Source organism: Oncorhynchus clarkii, chromosome 25 (assembly GCF_045791955.1).
Source record: "Oncorhynchus clarkii lewisi isolate Uvic-CL-2024 chromosome 25, UVic_Ocla_1.0, whole genome shotgun sequence".
Classification (NCBI taxonomy): Eukaryota; Metazoa; Chordata; class Actinopteri; order Salmoniformes; family Salmonidae; genus Oncorhynchus; species Oncorhynchus clarkii.
This window is the reverse complement of record NC_092171.1, coordinates 28,851,090-28,875,665: the sequence shown is the minus strand read 5'-3', so window position 1 is coordinate 28,875,665 and position 24,576 is coordinate 28,851,090. Positions and strand designations below refer to the sequence as shown.

General features: G+C 42.6%; 4 protein-coding genes across 9 annotated transcripts in view; 2 read left to right on the top strand and 2 right to left on the bottom strand.

The window, feature by feature from the left end:
* Positions 1-1,699: 1,699 nt before the first annotated feature.
* Positions 1,700-6,935, top strand: LOC139384135 (uncharacterized). 2 transcript variants are annotated; one of them, XM_071128813.1, is made up of 8 exons: positions 1,700-2,832; positions 3,054-3,971; positions 4,249-4,452; positions 4,652-4,744; positions 4,995-5,141; positions 5,359-5,469; positions 5,617-5,710; positions 5,827-6,935. In XM_071128813.1, exons 1-8 carry the CDS (start codon positions 1,996-1,998, stop codon positions 6,510-6,512), a joined length of 3,090 nt encoding a protein of 1,029 aa, XP_070984914.1. In that variant the 5' UTR covers positions 1,700-1,995; the 3' UTR covers positions 6,513-6,935. The 2 variants fall into 2 exon arrangements, with proteins under 2 accessions (XP_070984914.1, XP_070984913.1); XM_071128812.1 differs by having other exon boundaries at positions 1,714-2,832; positions 3,051-3,971.
* On the bottom strand, positions 6,709-15,575 carry LOC139384145 (cyclin dependent kinase 2 interacting protein). Of its 3 annotated transcripts, none has more exons than XM_071128828.1 (5): positions 15,437-15,575; positions 8,201-8,384; positions 7,889-8,021; positions 7,514-7,643; positions 6,709-7,289 (listed from the first exon to the last, which is right to left on the bottom strand). In XM_071128828.1, the coding sequence occupies exons 1-5, from the start codon at positions 15,441-15,443 to the stop codon at positions 7,090-7,092; spliced, it is 654 nt and encodes a 217-aa protein (XP_070984929.1). In that variant the 5' UTR covers positions 15,444-15,575; the 3' UTR covers positions 6,709-7,089. The 3 variants fall into 3 exon arrangements, with proteins under 3 accessions (XP_070984929.1, XP_070984927.1, XP_070984928.1); XM_071128826.1 differs by having other exon boundaries at positions 6,709-7,292; positions 15,437-15,567; XM_071128827.1 differs by having other exon boundaries at positions 6,709-7,292; positions 8,201-8,381; positions 15,437-15,547.
* Positions 15,576-15,694: 119 nt separating this feature from the next.
* On the bottom strand, positions 15,695-20,465 carry LOC139384141 (ADP-ribosylserine hydrolase). Its single transcript, XM_071128824.1, has 6 exons — positions 20,071-20,465; positions 19,670-19,766; positions 19,362-19,569; positions 18,928-19,121; positions 16,423-16,526; positions 15,695-16,236 (listed from the first exon to the last, which is right to left on the bottom strand). The coding sequence occupies exons 1-6, from the start codon at positions 20,255-20,257 to the stop codon at positions 15,881-15,883; spliced, it is 1,146 nt and encodes a 381-aa protein (XP_070984925.1). The 5' UTR covers positions 20,258-20,465; the 3' UTR covers positions 15,695-15,880.
* A 733-nt stretch (positions 20,466-21,198) lies between these two features.
* The window catches only part of LOC139384132 (zinc finger MYM-type protein 4), a 28,059-nt gene continuing 24,681 nt past the window's right edge, over positions 21,199-24,576 (top strand). Inside the window, exons 1-6 of one of the 3 annotated variants that reach the window (XM_071128806.1) lie at positions 21,199-21,498; positions 22,040-22,523; positions 22,670-22,774; positions 22,892-22,941; positions 23,052-23,216; positions 23,347-23,410. In XM_071128806.1, coding sequence (XP_070984907.1) covers positions 21,463-21,498; positions 22,040-22,523; positions 22,670-22,774; positions 22,892-22,941; positions 23,052-23,216; positions 23,347-23,410 — 904 coding nt within the window. In that variant the 5' untranslated portion in view covers positions 21,199-21,462. Of the gene's footprint in view, positions 21,499-22,039; positions 22,524-22,669; positions 22,775-22,891; positions 22,971-23,051; positions 23,217-23,346; positions 23,411-24,576 lie in introns of those variants that run through there. The other 2 variants (XM_071128807.1, XM_071128808.1) reach the window with 2 other exon arrangements.

Sequence of the window (24,576 nt, the reverse complement as noted above, 5' to 3'; positions counted from 1 at the left end):
AATAATGCATGGCTGCCACCTACTGTGCCAGATGAGAAGTTTATTCTCATAAAAATGTTTTTACAGGTTATCAATATTGTTTATTTTTCTCTGTTGTGTGTCAAACTAAACAGGCACCATGATATTACGGCCAACATTTGTGTATTCATGGACACATACAGTAATCCCAGCGAGTGCCCTGCAGCATCCAGCTATGTGTATTAACATTTCAATATGATAGACAAAGCAAATATTTGTTGGATCCAGAGCTTGAGTCTGGTAACTTTAATGAACTTATCCTCTGCAGCAGAGGTAACTCTGGGTCTTCCTTTCCTTTGGCGGTCCTCATGGGAGCTAGTTTCATAATTGCGCTTGATGGTTTTTGCGACTGCACTTGAAGAAACTTTCAAAGTTCATGACATTTTCCAGATTGACTGAGCTTCACATCTTAAAGTAATGATGGACTGTAATTTCTCTTTGCTTATTTGAGCTGTTCGTGCCATAATATGGGCTTGGTCTTTTACCACAAATGAACTTTTAACAAGGCACACCTGCTAACTGAAATGCATTCCAGGTGACTACCTCATGAAGCTGGTTGAGAGAATTCCAAGGGTGTGCAATGCTGTCATCAAGGCAAAGGGTGGCAACTGAAGAATCTCAAATATAATATATATTTTGATTGGTTTAACACTTTTTTTGGTTACTAAATGATTCCATAAGTGTTATGTCATAATTTTGATGTCTTCACTATTATTCTACAATGTAGAAAATAGTAAAAATAAAGAAAAACCATGGGATGAGTAGGTGTGTCCAAACTTTTGACTGGTACTGTACATCATTGGGTCATACAGGAGCAGGCGGTTACATCCCTGAATTTGATGTAGAGATATGTCGAAACTAACAGATTAACTGTCAGAACCTTTGGCAATAGTAGGTGCTCCAGTGGGTGGAGGACGCTCCACCAGTCAGAAATGTACTATGGTCAGATTCCCTGTCTGTATTGAACAGTTTATCATCCAGAAAATCTAATAGGAGTGACCTACTATTGGAGGCATTAATGTTATTATGGAGAATCAAGAGACTGGGAGTAGCAGTGCGATTCTGCTGGGTCCCAGCCCACCTGGGAGTGAAATAGTAGACCAGGTAGCCAAAATGGCTTTAAAACTAGATATAATTGATATTTGTCCTCCACTGGGTAGAGATGTGTGGCAGAAGAGGTGGGACTCAAAGCCCAAGGGCCGGCATTTATATGCCCTCCAAAGAACAGTTGGTGGACCAAGATTCAAGGGTTAGATTAAGAAGGGAGAGGTAGTGTTTGCTCAGTTGCCTCTAGGACTTTGTACATTGAAATCGGCATTATATCTGGTTTGCAAGCATGCAAATGGTTTATGTACAGAGTGTATAATTCATGAAACAGTGAAGCATTTGTTGATGTATTGTTGTAAGTACCGTATGTGGAAGAGGGAGAAATATTGACGTGTATGGTTATTGAGGTTGGATGGGGATCAGGGTGTTGAAAGGGATTTTGGGAATAGGTTGTTAGAAGTTAGTAGGGTAGTTTTTTATTTTCTTAGTACTACCGTATTATATAAAAGGGTTTAATGTATCTTAATTACTGGTTTCTTTATTCAGTGTGTGAACTGTGGATGACTACACACTCCAGGACAGTAGGCGGTGGCATGCACCTCGAACATTTGTTTGCGGACCGCTATAATAATATAGAATACGAAGAACGGATACGGAAACGGCATATCAACGCTGGAGAAAAATATGATAGCTACAGCTAGCAGTCTCTTAGCTCACGACGTGAACTGTTTCCTTCTGTAGCGTTTAATGATTGCACCGTTTCACAATATTACAACAACAAAAAATTGGGACCATTGCAGTAACCTTTGTAGAAATATATTTTTACCAACGTATTGGTCTGTAAAAATTTATCGAAATTCAAGTTACCTAACCTATCGATTGGTTCAGAATTGCACATGAACATCTAGCTAGCTAGCTACAACAATCAAAATGGCCGACAACGAGAGCAATATGTCAAGTACAACAACAGGGGCAGATCATGTTACAGTATCTCAAGTTCCATGTGTTTCTGGATTGCAAGTTAACCAGAAGCAAGTCGGCGAGAAATGCATTGAAGCAAATGCACCAGAGATCACCGAAGAGCAGGGCTTGACAGATTTCCTGCAAAGCTGCACAAAAGAGGAGACATTCGTTGCAAAGGACTCCCAGGAGGTTGTCAGCCAAACTGAAGACCATGAACAACAACCTGAACAGAACATAATAACTTCTATTGTTGAGACCCCAGGTATTGCAACGGGAGCAGAGTATTCTACAGTCAGTGCTGACTTTGTAAATGCTCTTGCACCTGGGACCACCATCATTTATGTGCAACCAGATGGTAGTTTTGTTGAGGGATCAGGTCTGACTGAAGAGGAGCAGCAACAGCTAGTGGAGCAGTTGGCCAAACAACAGCTAATCACAGTGACTGAGAATGAGGCTGCTCATCTGTTTGAACAAAATCAAGGCATCAAAACAGTCCCTACTACTTCGTCACAGATACAGTATACTATTCCCAGTACAGCACTGGCTCCCAACGAACTGCAACAAGTGATAGAGCAAGTTACCAAATCTCAGCAATTCATGGCCCAGACACCCAAGGGATCGGAGCAGGTTGTGACCACACTGGATCCCACAACTGGCTTGTTCACGACTGTAGCAGCTTCAGAGATTGCAGTAGCAAGCCCACAGCCACTGGTCACTATGCAGAATGCATCACAGAAGCTGAAGAATGTTGCGAAACAAGTGGCACTTCAGTCCCACAATGGTACACGCCTGGTTCAGAAAAAGGTAAAAGTTTGGGATTTGTTTATGTATTCTATGTTATAATTTAGTTAGTAATCCAAATTGTTGCTTGTGACATTCTCTGATATGTATGCTTAATTGTCCAATTCTGTTTAAGGAGAAAAAAGCTAATATTCGATCATTGCACTTTAATCAGCTGCATGAAATCTACTGTCTGGCAATTATGACCGCCACTGACATTAATATTGTTTATATTTTACCAGCAGGAAACCATCAGAATCCAAGTCCAGATACCATCTGGAAAGCAGGAGGGGAAAGGACCTACACAAACTACCATATCAATCCCTCAACAGAAGAACTTGGCTGTGGCCAGTCAAGGCCAGCAAGTCAAAGTGTCTACGAACGGCAGTGTGAGCAACAGCCCCCAGATCATCCACATCACACCCATAGTTGGACAGCAACAGTACTTCCTACAGCAGAACCCTGGAGACCCTCCTATTCAGCTGCTACTGCAGAGCTCAACACCTGTGGTTGGGAGCCTGGTTCCCGTTGTGCACAAACTGCCAATACCTGTTCAGACCCCTGTCCAGCAGCCTTCAGGTAAGGCCCCGGTCAATGGCACAACAGTCACAGCAATTAAACCTGCCACGTCTGTCTCTGTCCCCACAGTGGAAAAAGTCAAAAGGGTCAAAACCAGAATGAAAAAGGCACCGAAAATCAAAACGCGTTCCGGGAGGGTGTCCAGACCGCCCAAGTACAAGGTGAAGGACTATAAGTTCATCAAGACAGAGGACTTGGCCGAGAGCCATCAGTCAGATTCTGACGACTACTCTGAAATCAGTGTGGAGGAAGATGAAGATGGTGAGGATGGTAAAAAGGGAGCAGCATCTATGATTTACAGTCACAAGCGGAAGGCCTTTCAATGTGAAACGTGCGATAAAGCTTACATAGGCCATGGAGGTCTGTCCAGACACTACAGGCTGAACCCCTCCCACGGTGAACTGAAGTCACTTCCTGAAGGGACCTCTAAAACAGACAGCCCTGATAAAAGCGCAGACGCTGGGGCCGAACATAAGAAGCCGACTGAAGAAAGTAATGCAAGCAGTGTTAAAAATACATCAGGTCCTGAGAAAAGTGAGGCCACAGAGAAAACAGCTGCTGCAATGTCAACCACTCAACAAAAAGTAAGACCCTAGAAAGTTACCGTCTCCACCAATGTTGACAAAAAATGACCATTGGTGTGTTTACAACCCATAGCTAATTTAGCCTAAAGCTAATATGGTTATGTCTGTCTGTTATAGTGTCCGTTTCTTGGACACAGACTAAGCCGAGTCCTGTTCTAAAAATACAAATCATGCACAATGGAAAATCTCTTGAAATAGCTTTAGTTCAGGACTAGGCTTAATCTGTGTCTGGGAAACTGATCCATAGTGTTTTACTGATTCTGTTGTACCTCCACAGGCGGATACAACAGCAACCCAAGGAGTAGCAGCTTCTACCAGGCAGGCTGTGGTCCAGGCTCGGGGACCAGGGAGGCCCAGAGGACGAGGCAGACCACCTACCAAAGCACACCCAGCGGTGAGACTGGGGCGACCTCCAAAGCTAGGAGGGGGAGCTGCCAGCGTGGAGCAGCAGACCCAGAGTAGGAAAGCATGGCTCAAAGAGGTACATACATTTAAGCGTCAGGATTAGAAAACGTTACTACCATAAAAAATGTGCTCAAAAGCATTTTGTTCTAAGAATGCAACACATAGCGATGCTGTGAGTATCACATCTGAAAATCATACCTACCAATGGTGCTAATGACAAAGGATAGGAATGTGTATATACTAGTACTTTACTACGTCACTTGTCCCCTGTTTAGGTGACACACGAATGTGACAATGAAGAACTAATGGAGACTGTGCTCCCTCGTCTGGCTAAGGTCATGACTGTCTGGGAGTTCCTCCTGATGAAGGTACGGTCACCACCTGAAAAACAGTGCAATAAAAAAGAAGTTACCTAATACATGGTTTTTGCTGCACATTGTTTGAATGCATGGTGATAATAGTGGGAAAATTGGATATTCACATTTTAGGCTTGATATGGAAGCTAATTACCTCTGGACAAATGGTGAATCTTTTTATCATATTTTTAGCAACAGTCAAATAAAGAATAAGACGTTCAGTTTTTAGTTTACTGAATAAGTGTATCCCATTTAACCTAAGGTGGAGAAGGGGCGGCAACCCAAAACCCAGTTTTCGGATGTGTACCGGGAGTTTGAGAAGCTCCACAGTCAGGTGAAGAAGATGGCCCAAGACTACATCAGTAACCCTCAGGGTGTCCACATGGCCTTGGAGGTCCACAATGTAGAGGTAAAAATTAATACAGAATATTTTCCTGCTAGCACTGACTTTGCTGATAACTACTTTGAGGGAATATGTACTTGCCTACGACTGTGATATGTGGTTGTCTCTAATTGTCGCACTAATTGTAAGTCACTCTGGATATGAGCATCTACTAAATTGTTATTCCATCTTGGAATCAAAATGTAGAGAGTAAAATGTTCATACTGTACATCCTGTCACTTAGGTTGCCAAATCTCTTGGCATCTTCGATGAGGTGAACAAATTCAAAGTTCTGAACCCTCCAACTCAGCAGAATGTCACCAACATGGCAACCAAGAATGTCCACTATATGGAGGTAAGGAGAGCACTATTTAATTTAGACCGCACACTTCTCTACGCTTAGGGAATTATGGCATTATTATGGATTGTTTTCATAATAATGAATTATGAGATGCTCAGATTTGAGTAATTGTTAGATTGATGTAAGTCTTTCTCTACCTAGAATTCTAAAATGTTACCTCCAACAAAGAGGTTTAAAATGGAAAACCAGGCTGGTGTTCAGATCCATCAGAACGGCATTGAGACTTCCACAAAAGGTATGTTGTATTTTTTTACCTGATGCTACTAACAATTTGTGGATAGATATTTGCTATATGTCCAAAGTAGATCACTTTTCATTATCTTCTGCTTTCTTTTCCCTGTATCCTCTCAGAATCTAGTGAGGCCAAAGTCGAGAACACCGCAACAACAAGCATGAAGTACATTTCGCCACATACTGAGGTGGTCACCAAGAGTCCTGTGGGCCCTCAAGTCACTCAGACTGCTACCATCACACCACAGGTCGTCTCATCTAACCCTGAGACGAACATAACACCCATGGAACTGATCCAGGATCACTTATCCAACAGCATGACAGAGACCGTTGACTCAGTAGGAGAGGAGGCCATGGAGACAGCTCAGGGTGTGTCTGGTACAGAACCTACTGAGGTCCTGAGCACCAGTGACATAGCTGATCAAATGAAGGAGCTAGAGAAGGCCTTGGCCACAGACCCAGTCGCAGTTGATCAGCAGCCCATGAGTACTCAGCCGCAGCAGTCCAACCCTACCCCAGTCCAGCAGAGTGGCCTAACCCAGGCTGCCTCCACCTCCAGTGGACTAGGCCAGGTGGTGGTTCAGGAGGCCCAGGGCTGCCAGGAGGTCCAGGAGATCTACATCCAGACGGAGGGGCTGACCATGCACCTAGCAGACGGCCAGGAGGGCGAATTGGCCTCGGAGCGCATCGTCATCGTCAACGGGCCTGATGGCACCACTATGCACATCCGCGCCCCTGAAGGAGTCCCTCTGGAAGCAGTCCACGCTCTGCTTGGTATTGAGGCTGAGGGGAAAACACAGCAGTGATGATTTTTGTTCCTCCACACCCGGCCACCTCAACACCAAGCACACATCTCTCTTTTCCATCTGGTGGATTTTAAGTGTATTCCTGGTATTCTTTGTAAATTTGTAAACGTTCTTTTCGTTGTGGTGTTTTCATCCCTTAACAAGTGCTTAGTTTGTGATATGTTTATATGTAGATAAATATCAAAGCAGTACAAAAAATGTTGCACTATTTTATTACTTTTTATATATTTGGGTGTAACATTTTCCAAAAATAGGTTTCTAATACCATTGAAAATGAATGCAAATGAGGGTAAATAAAATCAAAAGTTAAGAAATTGTGGTTATTCATTTCCATGTTTCATTTGTGACTCATTGTTGCAATACAACCATTTCATATGCTGTACAGTTGAACGCATTTTCCTAATAAAGGATGCGAGAACCAAATCATTCTATTATTTCATGGAGTTGAAACCAGCAGCATTGCTGTGCATGAGTTCCTTTGTAATGGCCATACAGTAGTTGTCATTTATTTATGGACTTGTTAGTACAGTAGCCATACAAGTCCATAAACAAAATAGAATGTTCCAACTGAAGTTGGTTAAATTGGCCTATGCCCTGTCTCTAAAAGAAGACCCTCTAACAGTAACTTTGCCCTGTCATCTGTGTACGGCTGATACAGCCAGCAGGACAGGTACACCATTGAAAGGTCTGGGTTAGTTGTGTGAGCTAGCTCCTGAAGAATAGCCCGTTTCAGAGTCAGTTCTTGCTTGTAGGCTTCATAGAGCTTGTTGGAGACGTCTGCTGCAATGAAAAGAGACATATTTCATAAAACAAATGGTCCATACTAAAAACACTGCGAGGGCCAGTTTCCCAGATACAAATTAAGCCTACCATAGAACTAAAAGGCAATTGAGAATCTCCATTCAAAGTGTTTTCTAGTCTAGAACTTGGTATAGCCTGGGAAACCAGTTCAATGTGTATTTTCAAAGCGCAGGGCATCTAAAACTGATTAATAGTCTCACCGAACTGTGACGTAGGCCAGGTCTGAAACAAAGGAGTTTGTCTTCCTCCTGTTCCATACTGGAATGTCTCTAGATCGATGATCCCCTTCTCAGAGGAAACTAACTTCTCCATTTTTGATACAATATGGATCTGATGGGGGGAAAAAAATGGTCAGTAATGACACCGACAGTACAATTGTAGCCTGGTCCCAGATATTTTTGTGTTGTGACAATGACCATTGAGTTTGCAAGACAGTACAAACAGATCTGGAACCAGGCTACAATTGTTGGTGTTTCCAGAGAAAAAGAGAATGAGGATTGTTCCACCATCAATATTTGGCAGATTCTTCCACAATCTTTGGTTCTGTTCAATAATGGCACAAATGATCTACTCACCATTTTGTCCACGACACTTAGCAACTTGTCACACTCCTCTTCTAGTTCTCTACTGTTTTCAAATGCATTCTCTGAATTAGAGCTGGCAGAGGTGTCCTGACCCGCCATCATGACTTGCATCTCTTTCTGTGAACTGATTTTAATAAAGGGATAAGGAGGGGTGCACTTTAAGAGCTCTCTCACATTGGCATGACTTTCCTACCAATTCTGTATAAATCCATTGATTATTAGACATGTATTATTATCCTACTACAAATCTTACAACAGCCTCATTGGTAGAAACCACACATTGCAGAACATGGATTGACTTACCTTTTATTGAATCCTAAATTGACTATCTTATTTGCCATGGTGGATCCTTCATCATTCAGTCGGTCCCATTTCAGAATCAGATTGTGCCAGTCTGCTGCGTTGTCCTTCACTTTCCTTGCACTGCCAGTCACTGCAGACTGGGACTTTCTGCCAGGAGTGGTCGTCTCTGATCCTTGTAGGCCTACTGGGGAAAAGACAGAAACACTTCTGTGTGTGGCCTAAGAGAGTGTTCCTGCCTGCTAGTGTCCTTGGTGTGGCCAAAGATATGGGAAGAGGTAATTTACTGACAACCAGGTAATGGGTAGATAAGTATATTAGATACATTTTTATTGCATAGATAGAAGATGAAATAAAACATAGCAGGTAATTCACCAGCTGACACAAGAAGGCTTCTTACTAACTACCATTATGATTCTAAGGATGTAGCCAGAGCCATATATTTCATATTTAACAAAAATATAAACGCAACGTGCAACAATTTCAATGATTTACAGAGTTACAGTTGATATAAGGAAATCGGTCAATTTAAATAAATGTATTAAGGCCCTAATCTATAGATTTCACATCAGGAGCACAACCATGGGTGGGCCTTGGAGGACCCAGGCCCAGCCAATCAGAATGAGTTTTTCCCCACAAAAGGGCTTTATTACAGACAGAAATAATCCTCAGTTTCATCAGCTGTCCGAGTTGCTGGTCTCAGAAGATCCCGCAGGTAAAGGAGGCGGATGTGAAGGTCCTGGACTGGCGTGGTTACAAGTGATCTGCAGTTGTGAGGCCGGTTGGACATACTGCCAAATACTCTAAAACGACGTTGGAGGCAGCTTAGAGTAGAGAAATTAATATTAAATTCTCTGGCAACAGCTCTGGTGGACATTCCTGCAGTCTGCATGCCAATTGCACGATCCCTCAAAACTTGAGATATCTGTGGTGTTGTGTGACAAAACTGCACACAAAAAAATTGTCAGACTCCAGTCACCCAAGTCATAGACTGTTGTCTCTGCCACCGCACGGCAAGCGGTACCAGAGCGCCAAGTCCAGGCCCAAAAGGCTCTTTAACAGCTTCTACCCCCAAGCCATAAGACTGCTGAACAAATAATCAATTAATCATGGCCACCAGACTATTTACATTGACCTCCCCCCTCCATTTGTTTTGTACACTGCTGCTACTCGCTGTTTATTATCTATGCATATTCACTTTACCCCTACCTACATTAACAAATTACCTCGACTAACCTGTACATTGACTCAGTACCGGTACACCCTGTATATAGCCTCAACAGATCACTGACCATCTCGAATCCCACCGTACCTTCTCCGCTGTGCAATCTGGTTTCCGAGCCGGTCACGGGTGCACCTCAGCCACGCTCAAGGTACTAAACGATATCATAACCGGCATCGATAAAAGACAGTACTGTGCAGCCGTCTTCATCGACCTGGCCAATGCTTTTGACTCTGTCAATCACCATATCGGCATTTTTCTAATGACTGCCTTGCCTGGTTCACCAACTACTTTGCAGACAGAGTTCAGTGTGTCAAATCGGGGGGCATGTTGTCCGGTCCTCTGGCAGTCTCTATGGGGGTGCCACAGGGTTCAATTCTCGGGCCGACTCTTTTCTCTGTATATATCAATGATGTTGCTCTTGCTGCGGGCGATTCCCTGATCCACCTCTACGCAGACGACACCATTCTGTATACTTCTGGCCCTTCCTTGGACACTGTGCTATCTAACCTCCAAACGAGCTTCAATGCCATACAACACTCCTTCCGTGGCCTCCAACTGCTCTTAAACGCTAGTAAAACCAAATGCATGCTTTTCAACCGTTCGCTGCCTGCACCCGCACGCCTGACTAGCATCACCACCCTGGATGGTTCCGACCTAGAATATGTGGACATCTATAAATACCTAGATGTCTGGCTAGACTGTAAACTCTCCTTCCAGACTCATATCAAACATCTCCAATCTAAAATCAAATCTAGAGTCGGCTTTCTATTCCGCAACAAAGCCTCCTTCACTCACGCCGCCAAACTTACCCTAGTAAAACTGACTATCCTACCGATCCTCGACTTCGGCGATGTCATCTACAAAATAGCTTCCGAATACTCTACTCAGCAAACTGGATGCAGTTTATCACAGTGCCATCCGTTTTGTTACTAAAGCACCTTATACCACCCACCACTGCGACCTGTATGCTCTAGTCGGCTGGCCCTCGCTACATATTCGTCGCCAGACCCACTGGCTCCAGGTCATCTACAAGTCCATGCTAGGTAAAGCTCCACCTTATCTCAGTTCACTGGTCACGATGGCAACACCCACCCGTAGCACGCGCTCCAGCAGGTGTATCTCACTGATCATCCCTAAAGCCAACACCTCATTTGGCTGCCTTTCATTCCAGTTCTCTGCTGCCTGTGACTGGAACGAATTGCAAAAATCGCTGAAGTTCAAGACTTTTATCTCCCTCACCAACTTCAAACATCTGCTATCTGAGCAGCTAACCGATCGCTGCAGCTGTACATAGTTCATCTGTAAATTGCCCACCCAATTTACCTACCTCATCCCCATACTGTTTTTATTTATTTACTTTTCTGCTCTTTTGCACACCAGTATCTCTACCTGCACATGACCATCTGATCATTTATCACTCCAGTGTTAATATGCAAAAATTATTCGCCTACCTCCTCATGCCTTTTGCACACAATGTATATAGACTCTATTTTTTCTTTTTTTCTACTGTGTTATTGACTTGTTAATTGTTTACTCCATGTGTAACTCTGTGTTGTTGTCTGTTCACACTGCTATGCTTTATCTTGGCCAGGTCGCAGTTGTAAATGAGAACTTGTTCTCAACTAGCCTACCTGGTTAAATAAAGGTGAAATAAAATAAATAAAATACAAATTGTTGTTATTTTACTGTGTTCCTTTGTATTATTTTTTACTTTAGTTTATTTTGTTCTTCTTGAACTGCACTGTTGGGCTTGTAAGTAAGCATTTCACGAAAAGGTCGCATGTGACAAATAATGTTTGATTTGATTTTAGAGTGGCCTTTCATTGTCCCCAGCACAAGGTGCACCTGTGTAATGATCATGCTGTTTAATCAGCTTCTTGATATGCCACACGTGTCGTGTGTAACGTCAATTTGTATAGTTTACTTCACTACTTGAGTCATCTCTCTCCACTCGCTCTCTCCCAGCCACCCAATGAGAGCATTTGTTGTTCCTCGACCACGAGACACTTGCATTCAGTCTGCATGGTCAACTATGTTGATGACAACAATGATGTTTGCACTTTGCTTCTTAATATAAATCCATGTTATATAATTTATATTAGTTTGTGTTTCTTACATCTGCAAACAGCTTGTTTGTCTTTTCTTCGCAAGTTGGGCCTAAATCTTGTTAGCCGCTAATGCTAATCACTAGTTAGCTGGCTAACTAGCTAATAAATGTACTGAATCAGAGGACACATAATTAGCTTTACAGCCTGATAATACCAGAGATGGTGTAGACCTAAATCAGCATGATGTTTGTACAACAGCATCTTCTAAATCAAAGAGGAATACAAAGCATGAAGTAGCTAAGAGAAAATCTTCAATGTAGCCAGGGTCCCCAAGGAAACACAACTCTTTGGTTCTTACCCTGTCACAATAACTCCTGCCTGGCATTATAAATCCTTGTCATGTCAAACAATACTGTATTCAAAGTGTAAACTATTATATTCTAACTATAGAATTAGAATAATCATTATATTTCCATGAATCCAACAGTTCACACAAGTGTTTTAATCTCAATCACTAGCCAAATCGCAATTGTAACATTTGGTTAAAAATAAGGCCTCGATGATTTGCCCATATCGTGCAGCCCTATGTGGCAGTATGGAAATTATCTCAAATGAGTGCAGGAAATGCAAAAATTGATAAATGCTTTAAAGTATTTTTAATTTAAGTTAAATTGAACAGTATAAAAGTATCAGAATGAAGAACGACTCATTGAAATCCCTTAGAATATAGGTGTTGCCACCCTAGGGTTACGTACTACTAAGCAAATTTAACAAGATGGCACCGGCAGAGATGGTCGTCTCGCTTCAAGTCCTTGCAAGTCCTTTAAGTACTATATAGTATTTCTTTTTTTTAATGTATTATTTCTTACATTGTAAGCCCAGAAAAACTTAAGTCTTATTACATACAACCAGGAAGAACTATTGGATATGAGACGGATGTCAACTTACCAATATTACGACCAGGAATACGACTTTCCCGAAGCGGATCCTCTGTTTGGACCACCACCCAGGACAATGGATCTAATCCCAGAGCCGACCCAAGACAACGGCGGCGCAGAAGGGGCAGACGGAGCGGCCTGGTCAGGCTCCATAGACGTGCACATCGCCCACCGCTTCCAAGTATACTACTCGCCAATGTCCAGTCTCTTGACAACAAGGTAGACGAAATTAGAGCAAGGGTGCCTTCCAGAGAGACATCAGAGATTGCTACATTCTCTGTTTCACAGAAACATGGCTCTCTCGGGATACATTGTCGGAATCGGTTCAGCCACTGGGCTTCCCCATGCATCGCGCCGACAGAGATAAACACCTCTCTGGGAAGAGGGGGTGTATGCTTCATGATTAACGACTCACGGTGTAATCATAACAACATACAGGAACTCAAGTCCTTCTGCTCACCCAACCTAGAATTCCTCACTATCAAATTCCGGCCATATTACCTTCCAAGAGAATTCTCGTCAGTTATCGTCACAGCTGGATACATACCACCTCAAGCAGACACTAAGACAGCCCTAAAGAAACTTCACTGACTCTATATAAAGTGGAAACCATATATCCTGAGGATGCATTTATTGTAGCTGGGGATTTGAACAAAGCAAATTTGAGAACAAGGCTACCTAAATTCTATCAGCATATTGATTGCACTACGGGTGGGGGTAAAACACTTGACCACTGCTACTCAAACTTCCGCGATGCATACAAAGCCCTCCCCCGCCCTCCCTTCGGAAAATCCGACTACGATTCCATCTTGCTCCTACCGTCTTATAGGCAGAAACTCAAACAGGATGTACCCTTGACTAGAACCATTCAATGCTGGTCTGACCAATCAGAATCCATGCTTCAAGATTGTTTTGATCACGCGGACTGGGATATGTTCCAGGCCAGCCTCAGAGAATAACATCGACCTATACACTGACCCGGTGAGTGAATTTATAAGGAAGTGCATTGGAGATGTTGTACCCACTGAGACTATTAAAACCGACCCTAACCAGAAACCGTGGATGGATGGCGGCATTCGCGCAAAACTGAAAGCGCGAACCACCGCATTTAACCATGGAAAGAGGTCTGGGAATACGGCTGAATTTAAACAGTGCAGTTATTCCCTCCTCAAGAAAATCAAACAAGTGAAATGCCGGTACAGGGACAAAGTGGAGTCGCAATTCAACGGCTCAGACACGAGACGTATGTGGCAGGGTCTACAGGAAATCCCGGACTACAAAAAGAAAACCAGCCATGTCACAGACACTGACGTCACGCTTCCAGGCAAACTAAACACCTTCTTTACCCGCTTTGAGGATAATACAGTGCCACCGTCGCGGCCCACAAACAGGAACTTCTCTGTGGCTGACATGAGTAAAACATTTAAAAGTGTTAACCCTCGCTAGGCTGCTGGCCCAGACGTCCTCCCTAGCCGTGTCCTCAGAGCATGTGCAGGCAGACCAGCTGGCTGGTGTATTTACGGACATATTCAATTGCTCCCTATCCCAGTCTGCTGTCCCCACATGCTTCAAGATGGCCACCATTGTTCCTGTACCCAAGAAGGCAAAGATAACTGAACTACTTCATCATGAAGTGCATTGAGAGACTAGTCAAGGATCATATCACCTCCACCTTACTGGCCACCCTAGACCCACTTCAGTTTGAATACCGCCCTACCAGGTCCACAGACGATGCAATCTCCATCACACTGCCCTATCCCATCTGGACAAGAGGAATACCTATGTAAGAATGCTGTTCATTGATTACAGCTCAGCATTCAACACCATAGTACCCTCCAAGCTCATCATTAAGCTGGAGACCCTGGGCCTCAACCCCGCCCTTTGCAATTGGGTCCTGGACTTCCTGACGGGCCGCCCCCAGGTGGTGAAAGTAGGAAACAACATCTCCACCTCGCTGACCCTCAACACTGGGGCAACACAAGGGTGCGTGCTCAGCCCCCTCCTGTACTCCCTGTTCACTCACAACTGCATGGCCATGCACGCCTCCAACTCAATCATAGAGTTTGCAGACGATACAACAGTAGTGGGCTTGATTACCAACAACGACGAGACAGCCTACAGGGAGGAGGTGAGGGTGTGTGGTGTCAGGAAAACAACTTCTCACTCAACGTAAACAAAACAAAGGAGATGACTGTGGACTTAAGGAAACAGCAGAGGGAGCACCCCCATATCCACATTGAAGTGATAGCAGTGGAGAAAGTGGAAAGTTTTAAGGTCCTTCAGCGTGCACATCAATGACAAACTGAAATGGTCCACCAACACAGACAGTGTGGTGAAGAAGGTGCAACAGCGCCTCTTCAACCTCAGGAGGCTGATGAAATTTGGCTTGTCACCCAAAATCCTGACTAACTTTTATAGATCCACAATCGAAAGCATCCTGTCGGGCTGTATCACAGCCTGGTACGGCAACTGCTCTGCCCTCAACCGCAAGGCTCTCCAGAGGGTGGTCCCTTTAAACAATGCCACTTTAATAATGTTTACATATCTAACATTACTCATATGTATATACTGTATTTTATAGCATATATTGCACCTTGCCTATGCCGCTCGGCCATCGCTCGTCCATATATTTATATGTACATATTCTGATTCACCCTTTAGATGTGTGTATTAGGTAGTTGTTGGGGAACTGTTAGATTACTTGTTAGATTTTACTGCACTGTCGGGAACCAGAAGCACAAGCATTTCGCTTCACTCGCATTAACATCTCCTAACCATGTGTATGTGACAAATACAATTTGATTTTACATGTATTATTCAAAAACATAAAATAGCGTCATACCGTAATTTTTTTTAATACCGTGATATATTTTCTCCATATCACCCAGACCTAGTAGCTTGCTACCTCCGGTCCAGGGCATCGTTCGAAGCTAGCTAGCTCGCTCAGCAGTGGTCCAATCAATCAACATTGAATTTGTTAACACCATCCACCTCATTCGCTAACACAAGACTGGAGTTATTGCCTTACCTTCCATTGTTATTGTATATCCATGGTTTATACTATTCAAGTTAAGTTAGTTTATTGAAGTACTCTTGTGCTTTCTGAAACACACATTTCTTCCAAAGTCAACTTCCGCATATTTCTTCTTCTGGGTCTGTGTCAGACTGTCAGCGCCAGTGAAAATATCGCCACCTACCTCAGAGTATTGAATTACAAGGGATTTCAGTGTCTTGCACCTCCCTGTACATTCTCAGTAACACACACACAAATACATCATAAAGCTTCTGACATTAAAAACTGTTTATTAAATACTTTTCTCCATCAAAAAGATGACATACAGTAACTCATGTTAAATCCATAATGGGGGTTTTCATGACAGACTAATTTGTTCAACAATGACAGAAGGAGGACCACAGAATAAGATGATGTATGAAATAGCTATCAATGTATGTTTATCTCTGTCAAAGTCATTTATTGGTTGGGGGGGTCATGTGCTGCTGTGTGTGGCTGACTGTCGGTCCCAGAGTCTCCCTCAGCTGGTGCCTGGTGGTACAGAGTGTGTAGGCGCTCAGCATTTATATCAGCATCCTCTGCCCCTTCACAACACCGCTGCCAGATTTGGGGGATAGCATCGATTCCATAGTGTGCCCCTGCAATGGCCCCCGCCATGCAGGCAATGGTGTCTGTGTCTCCCCCCAAGGCCAGACTGTACGCCATTGTCCTCTCCAGGCCACCATAGCGCTCAGGCAGACCCTCCCGGGGTTCCAGGCAGTGCAGCACACAGAAGATGGCAGTAGGGACAGAATGCAGGGCTGCAATGCCATTGCCTGAGTACAAACACAGAAAGAAGTACATATTTAGAGTGAACTAAAATTGCTAGTTTATCATACTAGCTAGTGATAAGTGATAAACTAGGAAATTATATTCCAAGACCAGTAGAGAATAACAAAATCCTAGAGGGATAATGCCACCATTGAATGTAGATTGTATTTACCCCATAAGTCAATACTGACCTAACTCAGATATGACCTCTTCAATGCTGACACTGTTGTTCCTTTCCATCAGGTCCTTGACTCTGTGCAGTCGATCACAGAATGGGAACTCTGACTCGCTGAAGCTGGAGATACAAAACAGAACAAGACGAAAGAAAAGTTGAGAACCAAAAACTCTCCTCCGTGCAACGGTTATTTCTTCAAGCACCCTAAAAAAGGCGTACCCTTATGTTTGAATTCATCATTGGGCGATTCCACAACAGGATAGCCCAGAGTCCACTCAGGAAATTTGACGTGTTTGTTAATTGTTTCAAACAATGTCTAAAAATAAGCCAAATAAAAAAATGGGGTGTTAATAATATGTTTAATTGTTGAATAAATGAATGTAAAAAAAAAAAGTATAATATATATAAATAATTTAGACACTCCATATTTTAGAGCACACAAAAAGCAGTATAATGATACCAAGATGTAGCATGTACAGTTCACAGATCATAGGGTCTTACAGGAGGCACGTATAGGTCTACCAAGTGCATAAATTGCCACTTTCATCATGACATTCTCAAAAATAGTCTGTGATACAAATGTAAAAAGCATGTCAAACATATTTTCTCCCAATTAAGTTTCTATGTGAGATTTGCCAACATTCTGAGATACCAAAATTATTATTTTTCCACGCCTGGCGTGGAAACAGACCATTTATTTGGATTTTTTTTAACCTTAATTTAACTAGGCAAATCAGTTAAGAACAAATTCTTATTTACAATGACGGCCTACCAAAAGGCCTCCTGCGGGGACGAGGGGCTGGGATTAAAAATATAGGACAAAACACACATCACGACGTCATTCTCTAATAACTCTATTACTCTAGTTTACAAGTACAGTACCTGTCAAAAGTTTGGACACACATACTCATTCCAGGGTTTTTCTTTATTTTTACTCTTATCTACATTGTAGAATAATGGTGAAGACATCAAAACTATGGAATAATAAATATGGAATCATGTGTAACCAAAAAAAGGGTTAAACAAACCAAAATATATTTATATTTCAGATTCTTCATAGTAGCCTCCCTTTGCCTTGATGAAAGCTTTGCACACTCTTGGAATTCTCTCAACCAGCTTCATGAGGTAGTCAATTAACACATGTGCCTTCTTAAAAGTTAAATTTGTGGAATTTCTTTCCTTCTTAATGCGTTTGAGCCAATCAGTTGTGCTGTGACAAGGTAGGGTTGGTATACATAAGATAGCCCTATTTGGTAAAAGACAGAGTCCATATTATGGTTGAGAGAATGCCAAGAGTGTGCAAAGCTGTCATCAAGGCAAAGGGTGGCTATTTGAATATATTTTGATTTGTAAAAAAAAAAAAAAAAGTTCCTACATGATTCCATGTGTTATTTAATAGTTTTGATGTCTTCACTATTATTCTACAATGTAGAAAATAGTACAAATAAAGAATAACCCTTAAATGAGTAGGTGTTCTAAAACTTCTGACCGCTAGTGTATATTCAGTCACTTTTCAGCCCTGTTTACATTTATATCCTACTACCAGTCATGTTTTATGTATAAACCTACCTCAACCACACATTGCATAAGGCATAAATATCATACCCCCCAAAAAATGCTAACCTCCCGTTATTGTAATGGTGAGAGGTTAACACGTCTTGGGGGTATGATATTTGTGCGTCTACAACTTTATCACTCATCATTATTCACAATTAATTCAGGACTATCCGTAATCATGGTAGCATCCTTATTAACGTAGAAGTGTTTTGAAACATATTGTATTCTTATTTACAATAAGAGACTCATAAATTACACAATGCCTTATTTGACCTAAGATAAACAATTTAAAGGCAATGCTACTAAATACTAATTGAGTGTGTGTAAACTTCTGACCCACTGGGAATGTGACGAAAGAAATAAAAGCTGAAATAAATCACTCTACTATTATTTTGACATTTCACATTCTTAAAATAATGTGGTGATCCTAATTAAAAATCAGCCGTTTCCAGCTACAATAGTCATTTACAACATTAACAATGTCCTGTATTTCTGATCAATTTGATGTTATTTTAAATGGACAAAAAAATGTGCTTCCTTCAAAAAACAAGGCCATTTCTAAGTGACCTCAAACTTTTGAACGTTAGTGTAAGTGAATTTGTCCCAATACTGTTGGACCCCTAAAAAAAGGGGGGGACTTCGTAAAAAAAGAGCTGTAATTTCTAAAACGTTCTACCCGATAAGGATGAAAATACCCTGAAGCTGACAGTCTGCACTTTAACCTCAGTCATAATATAATTTTAAATCCAAAATGCTGGAGTACAGAGCCAAAACAACAACAAAAAATGGTCACTGTCCCAATACTTTTAGAGCTCACTGTATATTATTATTACTACTACGATCACTGCATTGTTGGGAAAGAGCTCTCAAGGTAAGAATTTCACTGTACTGTTTTCACTGGTTGTATCCTTTGCACTTGGTAAATTAACATAAACTATTTTTTACTATCTGTTTAAATACTTACACTCTCGAGTCACTGCGAGCAGCATCTTCTGCTTCCACTGCCTCCATCTCTGAGATGAGTTTGTTGATAAACGTAGGCCTATGTGGCAGTTCCAAACCCCCCTGTAAAGAAAGGTGGACCGCGAGGGCCTGGAGCACTGCTCCATTGTAACCCAGAGAACAGGAGTGGGTCAGCATCGCACCAAGCCTGGAGTACTGGGAGCAGAGAGGGAGAGAAATAGGAGATACAGAGAGAGCAGAGAAAGAGAGAGAGGATTTAAGTATGGCAGTGCCCAGCTAAATGAAGACAGACAAATTGGAATGGTTGTTAGGGTGACAGTAGCCTTATATCCTCTTTAAACAGCAAATCTGTTGAGTTTCTAGCTGGTTTTCTAGGACGGCCAGTAATGGTAGCCATTGTAGCCACTCGCCCCCACCACACATTCTATCACTAACCCTCCTAATGTCAACTTGGTTACTGAAAGCCAGCGCAAAAGGTGCAGCCCTCATCGCACCACCATTCCCAAAGGAGCCGTGGCCACTGAACTGAGCCCGAGCCGGCTGAAAGACATCATTAAGGTGTGGAGATGCAAGCTTCCTCAACACCTGGATCACACCTGCCCCGTACCCCCGCCCTGGAGAATGGCTGTATTCCTTTGCAAACCTGCAGAGAAAAAGCACCCCAACATAATATTTACATTTTATAGATACTTAATACTACTGAAACTGTAATACACATACAGACCCCTAACTGTCTACTTTACCTGCGTGCCATGTCTTGCTCATCGAACCCTGCCCTGGTCAGCAGAGACTGGACAACACAGCGCGTCATGGCAGTGTCATCACTGTACTGCAGAATACCTGGACACACACAGATGATGATGATGACGATATGATAGTGTGGTGGTGGGAGTCTGATATTAGGCTTAGAGGCACATTCACAGAAGACTGCTATAAATGTGTAGCCATTTCCCATTAAATATAGGTTAATGTTGCATTGAGCAATCCAAATATTTTATAGGGATTAGGATTAAGCGAGGAGGGGGGCTGAGGTAGATGCATGGTGATACATGTGAGTATTTGTACTGAAGACAAATTAGTATTTGTACTGAAGACAGTACAAATACTTGTTTTTCAATATTAATAGTGATCGATCTTGTCTCACCATCGCCGCGACTCTCATCCTCCAATCCGTTCAAATGCTGCAATACACGGTCCATGGGCACCTCCTCTGCACCTTCAAATTCTCCACCAACGCAGTCTCCCAGCACCGCAGCAACCAGTGCACCGCGGAACCGAGACAAAGAGGCTGGTCCTCCCGCTCCCCCTGACCGCACCGCCGTCATGGCCATGTTGTAACTTGTGAATGACTTTTGCTTGCTAAATTATCTATACCCCCTCTCTGTACAAGTGATTGATCTCCAGTTCGCTGACGATAGCTAGAACAAATCAACAACAATGTCGAGTCTCCTTTCCTGCTTCCTGTTGACGTTTAGTTGACTATTTGACCTATGAGAAACGTTGAGCGTTGCAGCTGGGAATAAACGATTTAGCTAGAACAATAACTAACCCAAGATCGTTCATCTGTGTCGTTTTCAATGGTATAAAATGAAGCATAGTGGGCAGAACAAGCAAGGAGGTGGGCACGAACTATCTAGATCCTATTGGTGAATTCTATCATTATTTGCATATTTTCGTTAGGGAACGCCTTCTCTGTGAAGTGCGCGTGTGTAATTACTAAATTCACCCTTGTACTCTTTGTGAACAACGTCACGTCTACAAAGCTTAATGCACTCTATTCGTAACACATTTTAGTTGTGTGAACAGAAAATTGTATTGAGATCGGGGTTTTCTTCGATTAGAAAACTAGCAGAATGTCGGCCCAGTTCCATCTCGCTATATTACTGCCAGCCACTTGGCTTCCTCTCTTCACCATATTTGGGGAGTGGACATTCCAACCGGATGCTTCAGGTTTGTATATCCGGTGTGAATATCTGTCTTCTTGTTTTATCTGTAATATTACCCATCAATCTAGACTTCATTTCGATCTGCAACGTCAATGCTAAACTACTTAGTAGGGTACTGGACTAATCCAAATATGCGGGATTTTAGCTTGGAAAACTAAATAAGGTGTCCAGATTGGCTATCTAGCCATAGAATGGAGTACAAATTCAGATAATATGTACCATGTTTATCTACTGATGGGTTACATTTTCATGTATTGTGTTATTGAATCAAATTACCAGACCATAAACAGAGTATGCGCAAAGCTATGGCGCTTTACGGTACAGCCATACCAGCAGAAAGGGAGAGTTCGATGTGCATGCAACTTCCCATTGAAAAGCTAGCTAGCAGTTAATAACACATATTAGAATGCCTCCTCCATGAAAATGATTTCAGACACATCCTGCAAATAGTAATCTACCTCGTGCACAGTGTGAACTCGCTTTTGCACTGTCTCTAACAATAACATTGTGAAACAGTGCATCCTAGCTAGCTAGCGTTAGCGGCAAAGCCAAAGGAAACTCCCCCGAGAAGAACAGCGCGCAACAAAAACATGGCGGAGTCAGAGGAGGCTAAACAAAAATCTCAGGTGAAAATATGTAAACAAATAATTAAGACATTATCTTATTAACTAGTTAGCCATCTGTTTCTGTTCAGCCGTGTTACAGCCAGTATCATATATGTCCCTCTTCAACTGCATTAGTAGCTAGCTAAACGTTACAGTCGAGCTAACGTTAGCTAGCTAACTATTTAGCTAGCTAACGTAGCAGTGCTCGTAGAACAATCAACCCTCGTATCAAAGATGGGCCCACAGTTCTGTCAAAAGTACGTTATGAGATTGTATTACTGTGTAAGTGTACAACGGTCTATGTCAAGAGGTCCGAAACTTTATGACAGACAGTCCATAACCGCAGATCAGGGTCGCTGTTGCAAGCAAGGGCCACTACGGCTGTGTACCTACTACAGTAACTGTTCAGAGGTATGGTCCCTCATGGCACAGGCAGTAGTGTGCTTGTTCTGTATGCAATATGGTTTCTGGTTCAAACCCCAGTCAGAACATTCCCCCTCAATATGCTGCACTATTAATACTATAGGAACAAAGTCGTAACTGGTTGTCTCCCTCCCCACAGCATGAACTCCGACTGTCCAAGGCTTTTGATGAGGCGGTGAAGCTCTCAGCCCCCATGGCTGGTGAGTCCCAGAGGCAGCACACTCCCCTCTCAACCAGATCTCTCTGGAGCAGCATCACAACCGGACCAGTCTTTGATGTACCAGAACCAGTCGGACGGCCTGACGTCGACCATGATTTTAGCAGTGATGATGAGGGGCATGTATTCCCTCACATCTCTCACCCTACCAGTGCCACCTTCTCCCTGGCTGGTCTGGGGGTGGTCGAGCAAGAAGACGAGCTGGATGGGGTTCCTGTGTTTGGGGTAGATGAGGAGGAGGAGGAGGAGTGGAACATAGCCCTGCCCAAGATGGCATTGGGTGATGTGGAGTCTGACAGAGAGTCAGCCGGACGACCTGACACACAACATGCAGAGACTCAGGATGATGATCAAAATGCGACTGACAGATTCCTTGATGCAGTTTCACTTTCCAAAGTTAGAACAAGTGAGAATGAAACCATGATGTCTAACCTGAGTTGTCCTGTGATGTACCTCCTCAAGCATTTCTTACTTCTCAACATAACTTTTACATTTCTTACTACTTAGGCCTACTTCTTGTGCAATGATTAACAACAGTCATTCTTTTGACAGCTTCTGAGGAGGCTAGTCAAACTGCTGAGTACAGACTAACCATACAAGGAGAAAGTCATCTTTCAACTAACCACTCTCTGTCCCCTTTACCAGAGAACAGCTTGGGTAAGCAACCTTGTCCTGCTAGTTATAACTCATTTTAATAAAAAACATTAATTTGATAGTTTTTCCGCTTCATGCACATGCTATGCACACTAATTGCCTTTTCTCCATTTCTGTCAGATGAAGGAAGTCTGAATCGGTCTACGGCTGGGGGATCCAGCCGTCAAGAGGTCTGTTACTGTATGACTTAAGTATACAGGTAGTGTAAATGCTTTTATGAACATTACATTTTTTTTGTCTCCTTCATTTATCAATTTCGTCCCTTTTACCTGACCTCCAGAGGTCAGAGAATGTGTTCCAGAACCCAGCGATGGGGGACAGAGAAGAGCCCCCCATCTCTCCCCTCATGAACATCAAGGATGAGCCCATAGATGAAGGATATGACTGTGCCCTTCTACCCTCAACACGGAATATCAAGGAGGAACTGGACAACACAACTCCTGAGGTCAGCCAATGCTCCCATGCCCTGTCTTCAATCAATATTCCCCCAGCTTTCACACACTTGATTTGATGGTTCTGTGATACTGTGTTTTTATTATTATTATACAGACTCTGCTCTGTGTTGTATGTTACAGGAGGAGCTGAGAATCAGTTCTGTCTTTTCCGTTGGAGGAGGAAACTCCTATGGCTCTTCCACTGGTGAGAGAATCAGCATATTACAGTGCCTTTAGAAAGTATTCATACCCCTTGACTTATTCCACATTTTGTTGTGTTACAGCCTGAATTCAATATTGATTAAATATATTTTTTTCTCACTTATCTACACACAATACCCCATAATGACAAATTAAAAACTATATATTTTTGTAGAATTTTTGCTATTACTCTCTAAATTGAGCTCATGTGCATCCAATTTCCTTCAACCATCCTTGAGATGACACTACGACTTGAAGTCCACCTGTGGCCAATTCAATTGTTTGGACATGATTTAGAAAGAAACACACCTGTCCATATAAGGTCCCACAGTTGACAGTGCATGTCAGAGCAGAAACTATACCATGAAGTCCAAGGAACTGTCCGATGATCTCAGAGAGAGAATTGTGGTGAGGTATATATCTGGGGAAGGGTTTAAAACAATTTTGAGTGTTGAAAGTTTCCAAGAGCACAGTGGTCTCCATAATTTGGAAATTGAAATAATGTGGAACCCCCCCCAGACTCTGCTAAGAGCTGGCTGTCTGACCAAACTGGGCAAGAAAGACCTTGGTGAGGGAGGTGACCAATAATTGAATGAACAGCTACATAATTCCTTGGCTGAGATGGGAGAACCTGCTGGGGGGTAACTGCTGGGATACCACTAACAGTAACCATAGAAGAAGTTATGACTTCCTTGAACAAGATCTACTTGCGTTTGATTTTGTGTAATAAGACGGTACAAACAGAAGACGTTTTCTTTATTTTTGAGGTCTAGCATGACTGTGCTGTGACTGTGGTCAGCATTGCAGGTGCTTCATTTAGTTAGCAGTAATGAAATTGATTTTGATTGTGATAATGATGGGATCAACCTTTTACAGCTGTTGTAAGTAGGAAAAGAGAAACAGAAGGGATCGTGATGGAGGTCTGAATACTGCTGGGGAATTGAGTGGTGTTGAAATTAGGCTCTAGAACAGGACACTATACGGTAGAAGAGCGCTACAAAATGTTTTTTCCCTGAACCATTGGCAAATTATTGATTTATGCAAATGGTAAAATGATACAGGAGAAAATTCTGACCCTTAATGAGGATCGGGTGAAATGCTATATCCCGGTGCTAAGGCCAAATGGGGGTAACTGCTGGGATACCACTAACAGTAACCATAGAATAAGTT